The sequence below is a fragment of the Vidua chalybeata genome, chromosome 3 (assembly GCF_026979565.1).
Source record: "Vidua chalybeata isolate OUT-0048 chromosome 3, bVidCha1 merged haplotype, whole genome shotgun sequence".
In the NCBI taxonomy this organism is placed as follows: domain Eukaryota; kingdom Metazoa; phylum Chordata; class Aves; order Passeriformes; family Viduidae; genus Vidua; species Vidua chalybeata.
In genome coordinates, this window is record NC_071532.1 from 17,168,950 (window position 1) to 17,189,239 (window position 20,290).

General features: G+C 43.1%; 1 protein-coding gene across 2 annotated transcripts; it reads left to right on the forward strand.

Annotated features, from left to right (window-relative positions):
* The first annotated feature begins 1,495 nt into the window (after nucleotides 1-1,495).
* RSPH9 (radial spoke head component 9) lies at nucleotides 1,496-20,028 on the forward strand. Of its 2 annotated transcripts, none has more exons than XM_053938729.1 (5): nucleotides 1,496-1,737; nucleotides 1,917-2,079; nucleotides 2,760-2,889; nucleotides 3,444-3,596; nucleotides 19,758-20,028. In XM_053938729.1, the coding sequence occupies exons 1-5, from the start codon at nucleotides 1,511-1,513 to the stop codon at nucleotides 19,916-19,918; spliced, it is 834 nt and encodes a 277-aa protein (XP_053794704.1). In that variant the 5' UTR covers nucleotides 1,496-1,510; the 3' UTR covers nucleotides 19,919-20,028. The 2 variants fall into 2 exon arrangements, with proteins under 2 accessions (XP_053794704.1, XP_053794705.1); XM_053938730.1 differs by having other exon boundaries at nucleotides 3,444-3,590.
* Nucleotides 20,029-20,290: the final 262 nt, after the last annotated feature.

Here is a 20,290-nt window from a genome sequence, read left to right on the forward strand (position 1 = left end):
AGTGTGGCTTGCAGTTCCGCTGCTCACTGGACAGTCGCAGCCCTAACGTAAAATACTAACACACACTTCTAGAGAAATCAGTGATTAAATGAGTCTACAAAGCCTGAAAATTCCTATTCCATTGAGCAAATCAGGCACAGGTAGGTGGCAGCATGGACAAAAATTCTGTGGTCACTCCTGTGTGTTCTGCCTGATTCCCGTCAAAGAGAAGGTGGTTAATCTTCAGGAATCTGAGTTGCCTTTTGTACAGGGTAAGTAAAGCTAATGGGTCAGTTTGTGTGCTGTACAGCCCATTAAACGTCTCACTTGACAAAAAATCAGGTGACAACTGTTACAGGCAGCAGTCCCAGGATCAGTGTTTTCCTTACAAGTGAACAGGAAACGGATGAAAAAGAAAGAATTTATTACTTTACAATGGATTTAAATGTAAGTGCATGCACATATTTATTTATATAACACACATATATAAAGGCTTAAATTTCCTGAAGACGTCAAACAGAAATTCTATTTGTCTAAGCAGCTGCACAATCTCATTACTTATTTATTGTATTTTGTGTTAAGCCAGACAGCAAGATTTTTAGGGCAGGAGCTGTTTCCTGGATGTCTGTGATTCAGCAAAATAAGCTGCCAAAGAGCAATCCAAATGCTGTAATTTATAAATAAGCCATTTATTTATAGAGGTACATGAGCTAGATAAGAGCACAGAATCATGGAATGTTAAGGGATTGGAATGGACCTTAAAGATCATCTCGTCCCAGCACCCCCTGCTATGGGCAGGGGCACCTCCCACTAGACCAGGTTGCTCAAGGCCTTACCCAACCTGGCTTTGAACATTGTCAGGAGTGGGGGATCCACAGCCTCCCTGGGCAACCTGTTCCAGTGTCTCACCATGCTCACAGTAAAGAATTTCTTCCTAATATCTAACATAAATTCCCTCTCTTTCACTTTGTACCTGACACTCCTTATCTTATCATTATGGTTCCAGATGAAGAGTCCCTCTCTGGCTTCCCTGTTAGTAGAAGGTTAGTAGAAGGTTGCTATGAAGTCTCCATAAAAGTCTCCTTCTCCAAGCTGAAGATCCCAACTTTCTCAGCCTGTCTTCATCAGGGAGATGCTTCAGCCCTCATCAATTTCATGGCCCTCCCCAGGATCTCCAAGAGTGACATTATAAGCAGTGAGCTTCAGAAGGATTTTTCTCCTGTTGTCCATGTAAGAAATAAAGCAAATGGAGCCCTTTGTGATATCCCGGTGAAGGCGCAATGCAATTGTATGCCCGCCTGCGTTTTGGACTTAGGATTTAGGCCTCTCGAAACTGAGGAACACAGCGCAGGCAGACACGCATAACCGCATCCTTATTGGGCTGCTGCTCGTCAGCGTCTCTGAGCCCCGGGCGGGGTGGGCTGAGCACGGCACCTCCGGCGCCGCCCGCCTCGTCCGTCGCTGCTGCGGCGGAAGCGCGGGGTGACCCCGGGCGGGCCGCGGTCTCCCGGCAACGGGGACGCGGAGCGCGATGGAGGCGCTGTCGCTGCCCGCGGCGCTGGCGCTGGTGGCCGGCGGCGGCGCGGGGCTCAGCCCGGAGCGGCGGGCGGCGCTGGGCGCCTCGCTGCCGCTGGTGCAGCGCGACTACCGCTTCGAGCGGGTCTGGTTCTGGGGCTGCATCCAGGGCGTGCGCGGCGCCTACTACATCGCCGAGGGGCTGGGCCCCGACCGCGCCGCGCCCCGCAGCCGCCTGTACAGGTGCGGGGGCCGCCCCGGGCGGCAGGGAGCGGCCGGGCCTAGCTGGGGCTGTGCGAGTCGGGGGGTGCTGTCCGGATCTGGGGAAGGAGTCTCAGGGAATGCCCTCGGGGGCCTGGCGAAGTTGCTTCGAGCCCCGTTCTTTACCGGGCTCGGCCCTGATTCGTGCTTGTCATTGGCAGCTTGAACTGCTTGGACTGGAGCCTCCTGACGCCAGCCACCAAGGAGATGCTTGCACTGGCTGAGCAGCTGAAGGGCCGCTTTCAGGGGGATCCTTCTTTTGAGTACAGCTTGGCTGAGATAAACGCAGAAGCTGCTGCAAGACTGGTTCAAAGTGGTAAGGAGGTAAATCCAGCAAAACGTTTTCGAACTCTGTTCGCTACATTTGTTCCACTCACACTGCACAGGTGGTGGCTTCTCCTCACTTGTAATGAACAGCATGAGCGTGTGGTCAGGCAAAGGATACACAATTTCCTCTTGTTTAGAGCACACGGCTTATAACACCAAGGTTGCAGTTTCAATCACTGTATGGGCTGTTAAGAGTTGAATTTGATGATACTTATGGGTCCCTTCCAATTCAGAATATTCTGTAACTTGTAATCCCTTGCTGTCATTGTGTAGCAACAGCTTTTTGATTGAACTCTTCAGTTTTTTTCAGTTCAATAGGCCTCAGAAATAGTAAATATCCCTTATGCTTTATTATGCACAACTAGTACAGATCCTCACTGCAGTTTCTGAAGCTTTAATAGTAACTGCAGGCAGCATTTTTTATAAATGAATAAGTAAGTAGGTGAATAGAGGAGGGAGGAAAGAACAGATGAAGGGATGGATAGTTAGATCTCTGGTGAGTCTAAACTGTCTGCTCCTAACCATGTTTTCTGTCCTATCTTATTAAATGTCTTTTGAGATCCTCTTAGTGCCATTGGACTCCAAGACGATAAGTCTATTGTATCATTTCAAGTTTATTTTCAGAAACAAAACCAAAAAAAGCCCTGCCTTTAAAATTTCCCTATTTTTCTTCAAAGCCTGTGATCAAGGAGGAGGCCCGCCTCATAGCTACGATAGAACAGATAGACAGAGCAGTTGGTATTGTCCCCCGGGGGGCATTTGTGAAGACTCCTCTTGGGTCTGTGCATGAAAACAGGCACTTTGAAGGTAAATTCTGATTGTCTTTATCAGGATCAACTGTACTTTGATCATAAAGGCTTTAAATTAAGATGACTTTCTCTAACTGATGTTTTGATTTCAGTTGGGGTTTTTTTCCCCCCTTGGATAAGATGAACAGGCAGGAGAGAATCCAGTGCAACTAATGTTCAGGTGTATGATTCATCTCTGGAAGGTGGGAAGTCAGTAATAGTTCTGAGTCATTAAACTGAGTAATTTGTCTGTATAAACTGTAGTTTATGGTGTGTTTAGCAATTGTAGAAGTAGTGAATTGTCCATTTAGATATAAGATATGACCAAATGGGCACAGAAAGCTGTCCTCAAGTCAGTACCCATTGGTCATCTGGGGCTGCAGTCAGTGTGGTCTGCAATCCACAGTATCAAGGAGTGCTGACACCTGTTTCTGACAAGCCTTCTGTGGAGTCTATTGGAGAAAGATTGTGATTTTGTTCTGGGCTGTGGGCATTAGAGGCACTCAACAGTATAATGAATGTTACCCTTGTTCCTTCATGTATGTATTAATGTTCACCAATGGCTGTTTGCAGGTCTGTCTTTGGTGGAGGCAAAAAAGTTAAGTTCCTATTTCCATTTCACTGAGCCTGCTAACCTGAAGAATAAAACCCTGCTGGAAAAGGCTGACCTGGACCCATCCACCGACTTTCTAGATTCTCTGGAGCATGATATCCCACGAGGTAAAGGTAGCAAAATCGAGAGATGCAATGAGAGGGAAGGCAATAGGGAAGTTTGAGTAGCCTTGGAAACACTGAGGGGTTTGTTGTGGGTTACTGTAGAGGTAGTATGAGAAGCTTCTGTGAATCTGTAAATGAACTTTATCCTTTACTAAATATTGTAGTTACTTTCTGTTTTAAGCAATTCTAAATGCTTAAAACGGAAAGATGTAAGTGCACCAGGGCTTTCACATGCTCTTAACAGGTCTGGCCACACTCTGCCTCAGTGCCATATTCCCTCCTGACTTCTGTAAAGCCTGTGACAACTGGTGACCCTAGGGGGAGAGATAACTCCACCAGTGATAGAGAGAATTTATGTGGTTTGAAGTATTTCACACCTCTTGTTCCACCCAGTATTTCTCTTCTTTATCTAAATGGGCTCTCATTAACACCAAGCTGATATCTCGAAGAGGCTGAATTCAAATGTTGCTTGGATAAACTGCGTTGGAATAGTCTGTACTGTGGCAGGATTATACATCGTGAAAGGAGAAAAAAATACAGGCATACTGGATTGTATCTTCAGTTTACATCTCTACTGTTCTGCTGAACAACTGCAAATATATTTAAAGTCTCTTCTAGCAATCCCTCTGGCAAGATATTTCTCTAAAGAGATGGAAGCAGTTTGTTATTTGTTTCTATCTGGTCTTGCTGATTTGCTGCATTTTTTTTTTTTTTTTTTGATTGGACCAAGTGTTTTCATGTCCTCTGTCTAGGGAGATTCTAGGGAAACAATTCAAACTTAGATTTTTTTATTTTATTCCTGTCCAGGAGTAGTAGGATAGGATACTAGGTGACCTGTGTCAGATGGAATTGAGTGGATGGGCAGTGAATTGCCAGTGCTGTAAATAGCTTTTCAGATTCTCTCTCCCTCCCTTCCTCTCTCTTCTTACCCCCTCCTCCCAATCGTCCCTTGGGCAAAAAAAAGAACTGGGAATGTGAGCTCCTGCCTGAATTCTGAACATTTTTGACAGAGCATAAACCGCTAAAATCTAAACCACTCTTCAACTTACTGGGAGTGTCCTTATGCAGTCGTTTTCCAGAGGTGTAGTCTGGAACAGACTACACATTTTTACATACCCTGGCTCACTGAGGTGGCCCTTTTGACTCAAAGCAGAATTGCAAGAGGGATTAGATCCTAGATATCTCCTAAGAAAATTTTAGCTGCATTTTTGTATGGTAGTTTGGGTTGTGCTACTGTTTGCCTTCCCACTGGTCCCCCCTCTTTTATCCTCCCTCCCTCGTGGTAGGGAGACACACCATGTGTTAGACATGAAGATGGTGACTTTGTTAAAATCTTCAAATGCTTGTAGCTGTATTTTACCTGGTATCAGATAGAAAGTGAGGCTCAACTGTGCCATTGTTGTGATTGTGTTCCTGTTGCATATTGATGTCTGTGTAAGCATGAATCTTTACCCCCTTCCCAGGTGGATGTTGCTATTAGTGTAGATTTCAGTACCCTTAAAAAAGTTGCCTCTGAAAGACTACCTGAGCTAAAGTGCAGATGAGTGCTTCTTAATGTGAGAGAAAATTCTTCATGGTCTTGTGCAGCTCTGCCTGCTCTGTCCTGAATTCGGGGATGAGGTGAAGGAGGTGAGGGAGGTAAGACAGGAATTGGTTACAGGATCAGCAAGGCATGAAGCCTCTCTAATTGCATTCTATCACATGCAGATAGGAGCTATGACATTAAAGGAAGATCAACCCAGGCTCCTTTAACAAGCCTTCAGTTTGCCTAAAAGTAGTGGTTGCTTGTGAAAATGTGCAGAAAAAAAACAGGACACACACAGGCTTTCTGCTGATTTTATCAGCATGGCTTTGCCAGAGTCACTCCTGGTTGTGAGATATTCAGACTCTGGTTCTCAGATTACTTTCCTTGAGCTCTGACAGTGCACGTTGGTCCTGACAGAGCAGAAAAAGTAGACAGTGCTTTTTCTATTTACTGACATGTTCATAGCTCTGTCAAATCCCCTCATTTTGACCCAAAGGTTTTCTTCCCTTTCCTGGTTAGATCCTGTATTGTCAGAGCAGAAGTAGGAATTCTCAAATTTATTGCATCTAGAATTGTGACTGAAGCTAGAATTGTCTCTTTTCTCAATAAATAAATAAGAAGTGATCTGGGGGTAAGTGACATTGGAGTGAAGCTCCCAGCTTGCATTGGCTAAATTCCCCAATCATCTCAAAAGACCTAAAGAACAGAAATGAGAGATTAAGGGCTGATTTTAACCTGTCTAAAAGTAACAACTCTGTTGGAATAGTTTTCTCTATTAATTGGATACTTAGCATCTGTGATGGCTGTCAAGGGGGTAACTGTCATAAGATATATGGTGTGTCATTATAGGAGAGCAGAGGTGTCTTACAGAATGGAAAGTTGGAGGCAGAGAGAACATTTTATATGACAGCTGAGAGGTGGGAAGAAAGGAAGTTAAAACTGGGTTGAATAAAGGCAACAATGGTAAAAGCAGAGTTTAGTGCAAAATTGGAAAACTTGGAGTTTTGTAGCAAAACTGTCTGCCATTCTTATCTTTACCAGTGATATCTGTGGTGTTTGCAGGTTCCAGATTCTGTCTGTGTGTCTATCAGGTTATCTGTGCACTTTAAAAGTTCAGAATATGTTGCTGTTCCTCCTTTAATCATTCTGGTGTCTCAGCTCCCACAGACAAGTGACTGACTTAGCTTTTTTTTTTTTTTTTTAATATGCATTTTTAAAAATTATTCTAGAGAAAAGTGGGAAATGAGAACCTTGTCTCGACAGCGTGAACATGGAGGGGTTGTGATAGAGATCTTCTGTCACCACAGTATCAGATCATGTAATGTTTCATCCTAATCCAAATGGCCAGCTGGCCAGAATGTTGCATGCTGGGATCTGTAGGTTTTGCTGGCCATATGTCTGCATTAAAGATAAGCTTGTTTGCTCTAGTCTAAGCAGACAATCTGCTCAACTTTATGCAGAATTAGATGTGGCCTTTCAGCTGCTGGCACATTGCCAGTGTTGTCCTTTCTGCTGCATGGAGTTTGGAACCCTGGACATAGTATTTCAGGAGCTAGGGCTGTGGTAGTTATACATCTGCTTGTAGATAATGGAATGGCAAAGCAAATAGCAATAATTCCTAGCATGCCTACAGTATTTTCACTTAATGACTTATGTTGTGAAGATATGAAATAATAGACACATTTCAGGCATGGGGAATAATGGGGGAAGTGAAAATGGAGGGGGAAAGTTGATTTCACTGTGACCCTGGTATCAGATCAGACTATGCTCCATTCTGCAAGGATAAGGAAAGAGGATGAGTGAAAACCTGAGGTAGGAGTGTAGAATGGAAAGCTTGGAAGGAAGTGAGACAAGGGATGGAGAATTCAGTTCTTTGCCACTTTCAAACTGCAATTCAGAAAAGCAATAGCTTGACTCTCAGGGTTTGTTACAGATTACTGAATCAGATCACTTTGAAATGTAGATAAGGGATACCAACAGAACACTGCTAAAAACTGATGTAGGCAGGGAGGTATGTCTAGATAGGAAAAGATATGAGTGGAAATAGGATTTATATGAGAAGACTTTCTTCAAAAGTCATGACCCCCAGTCATTAAATAGCTGCCTTTAGCTGAAAACCTACCACAGTTCACTTGTAGATTAAGAGTAGAAATTAGAATTTTAAAAAGGACATATAAAAGGAAATGCAGAAGGTTTGAAATGATTAATGATTGATACAAATAGGAATTTATAATGAGTAGAGAGTGACATAGGGAGGCAGAAGAACTGGAGTAGTCCGTGACAATGGTAAGGCAGGTATTTTTTTAAACTATATTGAGGAGAAAAGAAAGTATAGTAAAGGTACTGGAAACTGTCACTAAATGGTAATGGTAAAAAGGCTGATAAGCATGTGGAAGGGCAGAAGAGCTCAATTTTTTTTTCTGGATTCTTTTTGGAAAGAATATGGACTTGCATCAAGCAAAGACAATAAAATACTGTTTCAGGCAGTTTTCAGACTGTTTGCTAAGAGAGGGTAGAGTTAAACAACATTTACCATGGATCAAAAACATTAAAATGGTGGAGTCAGATAAGTTATTTCTGAAATTATTATCTCAGGAGACTTGTGGCATAATAATCTTTAATAAATCCTGGCATTGCAGAATTATTCTCCTAAATTTAATCTTCCTTAGCAGTTATGATTCAGAATTCAGTGAAGCGGGTGTATTTCTGGGAGAGGTCAGAAAGGGACCAGTGCCAATATTGATATTCTTCAACTTATTTATAAATGATATAAAAATAAAGGGTTGGTGGAGAGACAAATAATGACAAGGGCAGGATAGATACAGACAACTGGAAAACTGGGCTTATTTAAATACAGTACATTTTGGTGTACATACCTGCAAAGTCACATGAGGAAAGTAAGGACTGTAAGTCAGACTTTGGGAATTGTATTCTAGAAACTGTGGCTTTGAAAGGAAATCCAGGCACAACTCACTGAACATCAGCTCCCAGGCTGATTCTGAGACTTAAAAGGGTGACTTGATCTGCAGATACATAAACAAGGGTGTAGCAACTAGGAACAGGGAGGTGATTTTACTTTTGCATATACTGCTAGTGGAATCATAATTGGATTACTGCACACTGAAAAACTGGAGAGTTGCAGAAAAGAGTCACAAAATTATTCAAAGGCTGGTGAGAGACATAAACAGTTCAATCTGTTTATCTTGAGGAAAAGCCTGTGAGAATGGCTGTATTACACTGTGTAAATACTCTGTGGAGTTTAAGTATTAGGTACTGAAGATTTATTTATTATAGTAGAGAAAGGCAGAACAGGAATCAGCAGCTAAAAATTATATGCAGAACTAAAATGAACAATGAGATACAATTTCTAAGAGTGAAAAGATTACCAGTTAGCAAGGGTAATGGATGAGCCTATGTCTCTTGGTATCTTAATATCATGCTGGATGTCTTCCTGGGAATTGTGTTTCAGTCAAATGCAAATACAAGTTGATAATTCCAGATATGCGTAAGTGACTTCAGTTTAATGGGCAGTGGTATGCAGGAGTCCAGATTCCTGGTATGCCTGGCCATAAACTTGATGGCAGCCATGGAGGGTGATGTTCAGCTTGGATTTCTTCATTGTCAATGACAGTAACACAAAGGTGACAAAGGGTTCCAAGAGTAAGTCAGCTCATTTCAGCTGGCCTTGCTTTCTGAACTATGATATGTGAGGACTCAAAAGAGGGCTGAGGAGATTCCTGACTTACTGCTATTGTGGATCTTTATTGCTGGGAGATTTTATAGCATCAGTCCAAATGGGTATACAGTGGCAGGGTGAATCAGTGAGTCTTGTCTACTTTCCATTTCAAGATGAAAGTAAGGGTAGAAGAAATGCCTAGACCAAAGATCATTCCAGCTCTTTTACCATTTGACTGTGGAGAAATTAACAGCCACTTGGATTGTAGCTTTTTCTTCACCCAAAAGCGCAGTTTTGGTTTTGGAGCTCTCCCTATACAGCATTACAGACAAAGGGATTTGTGGCCATTTCTTTGGCTGAAAAAACTTGGAGCACGAGCTTTTCTGTAAGCTTGCTGAACAGTAGCCTCGGTTAGAACACTAACCTCCTGTCATCTGAGGTTCATTAGCACGGTCTTTATCGGTTTAGCAAAAGCTGGTGCCTAATGGGTCCTTGAAGATGGAGGGGCTGCATTTCTAAGTGGAAGTTAGTTTCCGTGGCTGCTCTCAAGGGCCATTTTGGTAGCCCCATCATGGCTGTCCCAAAAGTCAGGGTGCAGGAAGGAAGAAGGCCAGGAGGCACGACCCTGTTTTATCTCCATACATTAACACAGCTAATTAACTTGCTTTCGATCCCCCTCCCTCCTCCCTTCAAGGCGATTAATCCCCTATCAGCCTCGGTCTCCAGCCATTTGAAGAGTCTGTGTCTGCAGAGGTATTTACAGCCCCCAGCCAGCCACCAGAGGCAAGGGCCCTTTATCAGGACTCTAAGACAAATGGCTGCCTATCTCCCTAGTGGCCTTGCAAAATCCACCGAAGTGCTATGCTGCGCTGGCCACCTACTTTCACCCAGCCTCCCTTCTCCACTAACATTTCACAGATGTGACCTGAGCCCTCCCCTTTCATTGCTTAACAATAAGCAGCACCTCCCCAGCTCTGTGAAAGCCGAGAGCAAGAGCACTTTACTCCTTAGCCTGCCAAGAGCCACACGGGGACAAGGCTTTTCAAGCTGTCTCACTGAAATCCAAACTAAAAGACCCATAATAAATGAGAAGGCAGTACTTGATGTTTGCAAGGATAAAAAGAGAGTGAAAATATAGACTGAAATACCTAGCATGGCTCACAGCTATCCTCATTCCTTGTTATAGGAGATGTGATCCTTAGACTTGGTGAATGTGTGAAACTGAGCTACAGAATCCCATGGAGTTGCCTGACATTAATACAAGTCATTTTGACAAACAAGCTTTAAAATACAGTGGTAGAGAATGAGAAAACCAGATGAGTGTGCATCAGAACAGTAGGATTTCTGATCTGAAAAGCGAACCCAGTAGCTGGCTTAGTGGATTGTTGGTAAAAGCATTGGTACCTGAATTTCTCTGTTCAAACTGAAGTCGGCCATCCTCAGGAGTAATTCCAGGATGACTCTAGCTGCTGCCTTCCAGCAGGGTGCACTATGGTGCCAGCATTGTCAGTGCTGAGCACAGAAAAGGAAACCACAAAAAAGTAAAATGGGAAAAAAATCACCAGGAGAAGCATCAAATCAAGGCAAAGGTATGTCCTGAGTTTCCAGAGTGTGTGTGGCATACTGGCCTCCTGAACTGTAGGTATAGAGAAGATATTATCTCCCTTTCAAGCTTAGCCAATATCTGGAATGGTCACTAGGCTTTTCAATGGCTTTCTCAGCATCCGTACAGATCACACGCATGCGAATGGACGTAGACAATATATAAGCATGTCCCCTACATTCTTTAAAAGTAGGGTCACTCTTATTTTTTACCAGTGATGTGTAGAGGCTGTTAAGGCCATTCCTGCAGTGACCCAAGAAAGTTGCCTAGGAGCAAGATAAGATGCTGTCCCTTCTACAAACTGGGGTGCTGCCAGCTCAGGAGTTCGAGATCAGACTGGAACCTCTCTTGTGGCAGCATGGCAGGAGGACTCCCGGGCCAGCTAGTATTAGAGCTTATGACTGGCTGATCATGGTCTGCTTGGATTACTGGAAAGGAGCCTGTTTTCCTTGGGCTTTGAGTCTATGGGTAATAAAGCAGTGCATTCACTGCTTTTGGGTCCTGGGTCTATATCACCTCAGAGTTTTGTTTAGTCAGACCTCAGATGAGTTTATACTGGAACAGGGCTGCCCGTCAACTGAGAGCTGTGGTGGAGTCCTTCACTTTCCAGACTGCTGTAGGGAAAGAATGAGGACAGAAGCAGAGTCTTCGTAGTAACTTTCCAGGGTTGAAAAGGGTTTTATTTAAAGGCTTTTTTCCTCCTCAGTGAAAGAAATCATGACCCACCCTGTCTCCATTTAAGCTTCTGGTTCCTTGGACATAAAAAGGAGATGAACTTCTTGCTAAAATGATGGGAAATGCTGGTAAAACCTCACAGAACCAGAAGCTGCAGGTTTATCACCACATCAGTCTGCCTTGGCCTAACCTTTTCTCTAGGGAATGATGAAAAATTACTTGTGGGGGAAATCCTAGGACAGTTTGTGTTTTACTGAAGTCAGAACGAGGTCAGCTTTTGCTAGGAGTGATCTGTTTCTGAAGGGGCTCCAAGGAGTGGCAGCTCCTGCCTGTGCAGTCATTAGCATTGGTGCCAGCCCTGCATATAGCTTTGCTTTGCTATTTGCTGCCCATTTGGCTCCAGAGATTTTGATGGGAAGAAGCCAGTTAACATCATCTTGTTTTCCTGTACACAAATATCATATGGATTGAAAATATGCATGCTGAAGGGATGTGTGGCAGTGAGTAAAGGGAAAAGGACAAGGGACAGTTCATCTTCAGGTATATTTGTACAGCAGTTATGCTGAGCAGAAATAGCTAGGCTATCACAGTCATTAAAAGATGCTTAGCCTTTAGTGTTCAGAATTAGCACTGCAGTGTGCTATGTGGAAATTCTCAGTGTGACATTATTCTCAAAAACTGGTAAACTCTTCGGGTAATTTGGTCCAGAATTCGTATCTAGTTTAGTACAAAAACATCAACAGTTTATAATCCGTGCCATCTGTTCCTCATCCCAAGATCTTTTAACTAGCCTTGCTAATTTGATGATGAGGTAAGAACTACAACTGGGGGACTGACGGGGCTTGTGGACTTGCCCCTCCTGCAGGAGAGTGAACTGGATGTGCTCTAAGCATTTGGTGGGTTTTGAATCCCAGCATCGACTCCTTTGTGTTTTCTCAGAATTCAGAGATCAATGTGAGGTTCTTTGCCCCTAATCCAGCCCTGTTCATCATTATCACCTCCTCAAAGTGGCCAGTGCTTTGTTACCAGGAGAGGAAAAATCTTACAAGGTGGCCATAATCTCCTCTGAGAGTCAGACAGATATTCTCCCGTGGGTAAGAAAGTGACAGTGACCAAAAGCTCTAGGGGAAGCAGGCTAGAACAAAGCTGCCCATTGCATCCTTTCATCAAACTGTTAATCTTTCTTTCAAAGACATCACATTTGTTTGGTGACAAAAGCCCCAAAGAAGCTGAATTGAGCCTGAAATCCTGTAGCAAGATTTAGAGGAAGCGTCTTTCATTCAGAGCAGGGAGGGGCGAGAGACTCCTTTTTCTTCCCACCAACCAATGGGCTCAGAGAAACCCACGAAGGTGACGGATTAATGCAGGGGCTCCCCAGGTAGATGCTACGTGACTCCTGGCACGCTCCAAAAACGTTTCCACAGCGACCAGCTGAACAAGAAATATGGAGTGTGATGAGACCCAGCATAAACTTGTGCTTTGGAAGGAGGTGATTTGCCATTCTGAGAGATTTCTAAATTTACTGCAGAAAACCCAAGATTCAGTGATCTGTACTGTAGTTTTCAGAATACAAATAGCATGGATTTTAATCAGTTTTCCCTACACCTTATAAGTTTTGATTGCATATGGTTTTGCTGTATCCTCTAGTGCACAGCCCTATTCCAAGTCTTTATTCTAATGCTGTGCAGTCTGCATCTTTCTCTTAATTAGAATCTTTTTGTTTTGTTTTGTTTTGTTTTGTTTTGTTTTATCAGGTGGATTTAGGACTAAAGGGCAAACTAACAGGGCTATAAAGGAGGCTCTAATTTGGTGTGTATTACTTCAGTGCTAGCTTTTTCAGTCCTTCCCATCCTCTGGTGCTCATTTATTTCTGTGTATTGTCCCTTCTTTTGTGTTGGCATTGCTGGCTGTGCAGATTCCAGCTGGAAAAATAATGTTGTTTCTCTCTAGTATATTTTCAGCCAGATTATTTCCCCTACCTGACTCACTAAGCAGTAAATAAACACTTTTGTGGTCTCTATGATGGAAAAATGATGAGGGTGGGAATAAGGGTTTGAGGGCAGAGGCTGCTTCAGCTGGATTAAGCAGCACTATTGTCAAATGCCTAAATATGGCCTGAATTTCATTTTTACTTGGACGTACCTGAATACTGTGTATCTGGGACAGCACTGCAATCCCTGGTTCTTCCTTGTCAGCAGGAAACAGGTTCTTCATGTATAAATAGAAGATCTGGACCTGTCAAAATAATTTCTACTGAAGAGGCATCCCCAGTGGGAGAGGATAATGGAGAGGAAAAGCCTCTAAAGTATGACCATTTTACTTTGGTTTTTGGGCATGGTGGTATTTGTATGTCAAGGACATGGCAAGCATTAGGACCATGCAAGAGCCACTTGGCAGCATCTGACTGTTAGCTGTGCTTTCTTGGCTCTGGAGGCTTTTAAAAATAGTACTGAACCTGCAACCAGTCTGTGTTTTTATTTAATTATTATTAAATAGTTATATGGGGAATTGGAAATATTGACAGCAGTGTTAACATATGGGCTGCAGGTGGTGTGTCAAGCAAATGGAAGAGATTTAGTTTGCAGCCAGTAAGTGGCACGAAGGAGTTTGGGCCCCACATAGGACTGTTTGGATGTGTCCTTATGGCTGGTAGGCTGTGCGTGAAATATCTGTGTGGCACAATTTATTGAAAGCCAAAGCATGGTGACCTTTCCTTACAGCTGCTCTGGTTTGCAATTTGTCTTTGTTCCCTACAGACAACAAATTAGAAGTAGGAAGCTCTTCCTTCTGTAGGATTTTCTGTTGGAGGGAAATGGCAGCTAAATCCCACGGGTGTCGTGCAGCTTTGTCAGCTCTAAGTGCTTGGGGTCACGCAGCCAAGCAGTGGCTGCTTTTGCAGAGGGAAATGGTTATGTTGCCCCTCTCTGGGTGTTAATATTTGTCCTATGACTCCATACTTGACTCTCACTCAGGACTAACTGCAGCAATAGATGTTGTAACCTGCTCTTGTGGCACCATAATGTGTTAATGGTAAGTACAACCACACTGTGGCTGCTTTTCCCTTGAGACATTTCCTCCTTTGAAGAAGAATTGATAATGTCACTTTTATGACCCTCTGTGAGCTTTTGTGATGTGGAGCCTCTCTATCAGGCTGTCTAGCTCTTAAAGCTGTTTCTTCTCAAGCTTGCACTGAAATGAGGCATTGCTGAATCACCTCCAAAGCAGCAGTGTTATGAGAGGTCATACTGCAAGTGGACCAGTTAAAGCAGGAAAGTTCTTCTGCAAACAGCCCTCTTGGAAGGGTTTTGTTTAAAAGCTCATGTCTCACGCACCCTATTGCTTTTGTGGATTACAAGATTCAGCCCATAGCTGAGGCAGACATGGGGGATAAGACAGGGATTTCTATTGGCGACTGGAAAGGAAGAAGAAGCTGAGAAGGAGGTTGACTTTTGAAATTCAGCCCTGGTGTTCTGGCAGCTGTTGAAGGGCCATAAAAAAGGCAGTGGTTTAACATGGGGTGAACATCAGGATCTTCAAAGCACTTTCTTGTTTGGGAAAGATGTAAGGAACTCCTCAGAATTCCTGCCTGTGTTTGGAGGGGTGGAGGCTGCAGCCTGATCCAAAGAGGGAATAGGAAGCTCCAGATCTTCATCCAGCGGATACTTTTCCCATGCTCTTTCCTCCCACACAGCAGCTCCCTCCCTTCCCTTCTGGAGCAGCAACAGGCAATAGTTTTAGCACAGAAAGCCTGCTTGGCTTTCTTAAGGTTGCTGGGTGCAGCTTAAATATTAACTTGCTCTTTTAAGAAATGTATTTTGAACTTTGGGAACCTCACCAGAGCAGTGTTACTGGTAGGAATCTCTCGTGTGAGGGCAATGACCACTTCCCTGGACTCAGTGAGCTTTACATGATGTGTGAAGTTAACTCTGCTGCCTGATTTAGAGACAGCACACACAGAGACGCAAGTTAAAATCAGTATTTAACTCTAGGAAATCCAACCTTAACTTGCTGTCTCCTAGTTTTAGTTGTATTCTCTCCAATGCAAATAATAATATTTTAAAATCTTTTTTTCTTGACAACTTTTATCTAGGAATCTTGGTGTACCTTACAAACTGATGCTTTGAGCTTCCCAGTCTCTCAGTAAGAGACATATTGTCTGACATAGGGACTGCCATGGAATATTCTCAGCCAGTGATGAAAAGGATTTGGACCCAGCAGTCTAATTCTACATTTTTATAGTAATACAGACCTGAAGCTATCTATGTGATGGCTTTACCCTAGCAACCATCTGTAATAGCACAAAAGTTTAAAAAACAAAAGAGAAAAAAAAAGGATGAAAGTAGCATTTAATTTTCATAGTTCTCATTCCTTTTTATATTGCATTATTAAATGCATTTATAAGACTTTGTCTTAAGGAAAAAAAGGTGGCATATTTATTTTAAGCTATTAATGCATACTGTTCATTATTTATTGTTTAAAGTACTTCTAGAGTGATTTATGACATCAATATTTCAAACTCCTACAAAAAAGGTGGGCCCTCCCAAAAAAAAGCATATTGTTTGAGTTTAGTGAGGGTTGAGCTGTGATAGAAGGTAACACAAGTGTCCTGTATCTTTCTGAGAGAACAACTTTCTCCATGTCACACAAGTTCAAATTTTGTTTCATGCAGCATTTCCTCAAATACAGCTGATGTGGTGAGGTATGGGGAAAAAAAAAAAGTAATGAGATAACAGGTTCTAATTTTTTCACTTTATTAAAAAGTCCAAAGAACCCAGAGACGTTCCAGAACTTCAATGCAATCTCTTCTTAAAAGATACACCTGCACTGTGTATCAAATGAAGTTTCTGAATGGGTTTTGTGTGTTGCAAAAGTCCGGTCTGGAAAAGTATATTGAAAAAATCACCTTTGATGATTAGGTTAGAAAAATGTCTCTAGTGATCCAGATAGTAGAAGGTGGAAGGTGGCACTGCTGCTACTCTTTGGCTCTGCAGCATAAAGAGCAGCTCTAGGATAAATCATCATTCTGGCTGAATACAGGATGCCAGTGAAAATGGCATTACAGTTCCAGACAGCTTCTTGTAATTTTTTCCTGTTCTCAACCTATGTTGTGCCAGTCCAGATGCGGCCTTCATTTCACAGGAAGGCTTATGCAGCATCAGCAAAACTTTACTGTTCATATTTGTGTAGAACTACATGCAGAATGAAGGGCCAGAGAAGAGCTGGAAAGTGTAACAATAATAATTAATATTCCCCAAAGGTCTCACATTTATGAAATGACAAATTCGAGCCCTTTGAGAGCTGGCAGCTTGGACAGATGATAGGGAAATGTAGAAACTGCACATCATAGCCTTCAGAGATGTAGCATGAAAGTGAATGGAGCCATCTTCGATTGTATCTGTCCATTTCTGCCAGGTGTGAAGGTGCATGGGAAGTTCCTTTAATCAGCAGAGTTAACTGCTGAATACTCTGCTGAGATTGATAAGCCTGTGTGTTGCGGGGTAAATGTTTTGAGGAGATCATGGATCCATGTACTCTATTGCCCCAGAGCACAGATATGGGGATTTAATTAAGTTGATTTACTCTACCTCCTCTGTGAATTTATCCAACAGAAAGATGTCTAAATCCAAATACAGTTCCTAACACGACTGAAAACCCTGTTTTCCCTCTTACCTTTCCCAGCAGTCATGCTCCAGGCATTTTTTTTTTTTTGTTCTGTGTAAATGGTTTGGGTTAGAGGGTTCATCTGTGTAGGTGAACATATATAAACAAGCTATCACATGTACCCAGCTTGTTAGATGCCTCCAGAATGTTGAAAAGCATTAACAAATTAGATAATCCCTAAAGGTTTTCACCACCCAGCAAGGCAAGGCATAGTCCTATTCTTGATAGATTTGCTTCTCAGAGGACTAGTCCTAAATCAAAAAAAAAAAAAAAAAAAAAGATAGCTCCTCATTGCATTACCTTTTTGTCAGAGAAACTTTACGAAAAGTTTACAGCATGTCACCATCCCCTTCCCCACACACCAGTGTGTAAAGCTGCAGCAAGTACCATCAGTATTTGGAGGAAAGACTTGTAGGTCATTTATACAAATTCAAGCTGAAGAACCATGTGCTGGGAGCAGTCATTCAAAGGAGAAATTTAGAGTCACTATTACATTCAGACCTATTCGCCTGCTACTTGTTGATCAACACTCCTATGAATGGTCATGCTAATGTCACTAGCAAATGCTGAAAACTTTTAGAGACAAAGTTCAAGAAACTGAAAGTTTGTCCTTTGACAGCAAATGGCTGTAGTGCTTCAGTCACTGCATGATTTGCCTTCTAGCAAAGTCTTCCTCATCTGGGCTTCCTTGCTATCCAAGTGATGGAATTTCTTAAGAACACGCAGATCCCCTCAGTCAGGATTTATAATCCCAGTGGTTGAACCATAATAGGCATTTTTACTCCAGGTATGAAAAAGATCCAGGCCAGTTTGTGTCCATATGAGTGGCACTGGAGAGACTGGATGGGAGATGGGGTTTCCTTGTATGTGAAACCACTGCTTGTGAAGATATTAGCTCGTGTTGTATGTAGGACATGTGTAAAGAATGTCAGTGCAAGGAAGGTGAAAAGATGGCACACACCTGTATTGACCGTCCAATATTAACTAGTCCTCTGCTTTACTGCAACCCCAGTTGTTTGTCTTTAGTGGAAGTGTGGAGGAGAGTGAGTCTGAAGTAAGTTCTCCAAAGCAGAAATCTCCCAAAAAAGACTGTGAATGTCTGTTTTGTACTTCTGTCCAGCAGCTCAAGTCAGTCTGTCAGAAAGGAGGTAGGTATTCTTGCTGTTCACTGAGTTCCACATTTGCACATGACTGAAGAGGGTACTTTGAAAGGTGGCAGATCAGAGATTACACAAGACTTGCACATTATAGTATAACAAACATGTGGAACTTGCTACTGAAAGAGGCAGAGGAAACAGTAGTGGCCAAGAAACTTTTGAGAAGTACAGAAATATGAAGAGTTAGGTAACAGGTGAGCAGCACAACTCAACACCTGGTTTTACAGGGTTTTGAACTGTATTGTTTCTTTCTGACTCTGCAGCCACCATATAAACATATCCCCTCAACTTCCTTCCTTCCTTCAGTTACTGTAGTTTGCCATGAACTGCACATGAGACAACATCTACTGTGAAGGGAGCATACAAGAGCCCAAGGCTGCATGAACGTGGATTGCCCAGCTAGTTGCTGCTGCCTTGTAGCTGCCAGGCAGGCCTGACAGCCTGTGCTTCATTGCAGCTGCTAGCAGACCAAAGCTCCAGGAGCTGCAGTCAGCCCTTGGGCCACATCCCAGGGAGACCTGCTGTAGGAACCTGGGGTGTTAAAGCCCTTCAGCCCTTTGTCGGATGTGACTAAGATTGGCCAAGAGTCACGAGTGAGTGGGAGCGGGAGGACACGCAGCTGACAGCAATCACAGAAGTCCTTCCCCAGGCTAACCGTGACATGAGTAAGCATGAATCATAGCATAAATTGATGAGCCTAAAATTAATGAGCCTAAAATTATCTACACAGATGAATACTGCCTAAATAGCCCAACACATTATGTGCTTTCTGCTTATTCCGGAATTGGCAGATTTTGGCTTTGGGTACAGATAGGCTGACTGCTTGACTCTAGGCCAATTGTAACCTGACAGTTCCAACCACATTTTTTAAATTTGGGCCTGCTCCTGTTTTTTTTAGATGGAGATTCAGGAGGACCCTTCTTCCCTACATTGTAGCCTCTAGGTATTATTGATTTGGTGCCGAAGCTGGTATTTTCTTCTCCTGGCAGCTCCTTGCCCTCCAGCACTGAATCCAAGCTGATACTTCAGCCCCCTCCCTCTGGCACAATTCCCAAGCTGTCATGTCAGATGCAAAATAAATACTCAGAGGCTCTGAGCTCCTTGTATCAAGAAGAAACTGCATTTTCACACTGGCTCTGAACTTCTTCTGTGGAGCCAAAACAAAATTAATGTGGAAACTAATCCCTTTGCCCCTACCACGCACATCCTCTTCAACAGTGGAGCCAAGAAAGACTGAAGAGAATTAACCTTTTCCATATATTTCTCAGATAGGAAATACCCTACTTTTCATTTTATCTTTTTTTTTTTCCAGTTGCTGCATCAGAGAAACCAGTCTTCCCTGAAGGAGGAAAGCACCTTCTTTCTCTTCCCACTACTAATGCTAGAAGTTTATTTTAAGGACAAATTTCATTCCTATGCAGGATTGCTATAGCTCATCTTGGCTCTCTATAGCTCTTAGCTACACCAAGTAGGTGGCAGAGCTTGTTGGAGTAACTGCTGCCCACTCAGATACAGCCAAGAATAGCTGCAGCCTCTCCTGGGGATCAGCTAAACCAGTCTGGAGTTTGAGGGTCCCTTCCTGTGATGCATACGACATTACCACCATAGCCATGGGAATATGCTACTATGTGAACCCAGACAGACATCTGGAAACGAGGGCAGCCTGCAGTGCTAAGCTGACAAAAGGAAAACAGGGCATCAAGGTTTATGTTCTCCACTCTTTTCAGGTGTCACAAACCCCAGTGCAGCCTCGTGCACTGTTAACTGGTCAGGCAGAACCCATGGCAGCCCTTCTCTCAGCTTAGGTTAACTTGCTGCAGGAGCCCTGCCTCTTTCTCTTTTCCAGTGATTCACTTGCACATCTCTCACACAGGCTCCTGGAGTATCCAGCTGGAGAAGGGAGGCACTGTGGTGGTGCTGCGGAGCCTGCTGTGGCTGGGACTGACATTCTATCATGTCCCAATGACCAAGCAATTTGGCTACGTCTACTTTGGCACTGGTGAGAAGAATCTCGATCTGCCCTTCATGCTGTGACTCTTGTGTCTGGGAGAAGGACTCAAGAACTAGAGAAGATCTACATTTTATACTTAGGAAATTTTGTTTACTGCTTGTTCTAATAAAAATGTGAAACCTCTGCACTTTGAGCAGGATTCTTTTGTGCCTGGATGTTGGCCCTGATTATTTTCCTAAGACTTCATTGTATGCAATCCTCCCTGAACTCCAGATGGAATTCAGAGAATCACAGAATATTCCGAGTTGGAAGGGACTCACAAGGCTCGTCGAGTCCAGCTCTTAAGTGAATGGCCCATATGGGGATTGAACACAACCTTGGCATTATTAGCACCAAGCTCTCCCTGTAATGTGTCACTGCGGATCTTTAGATAGTAACAAATGGCATTTTCTTCC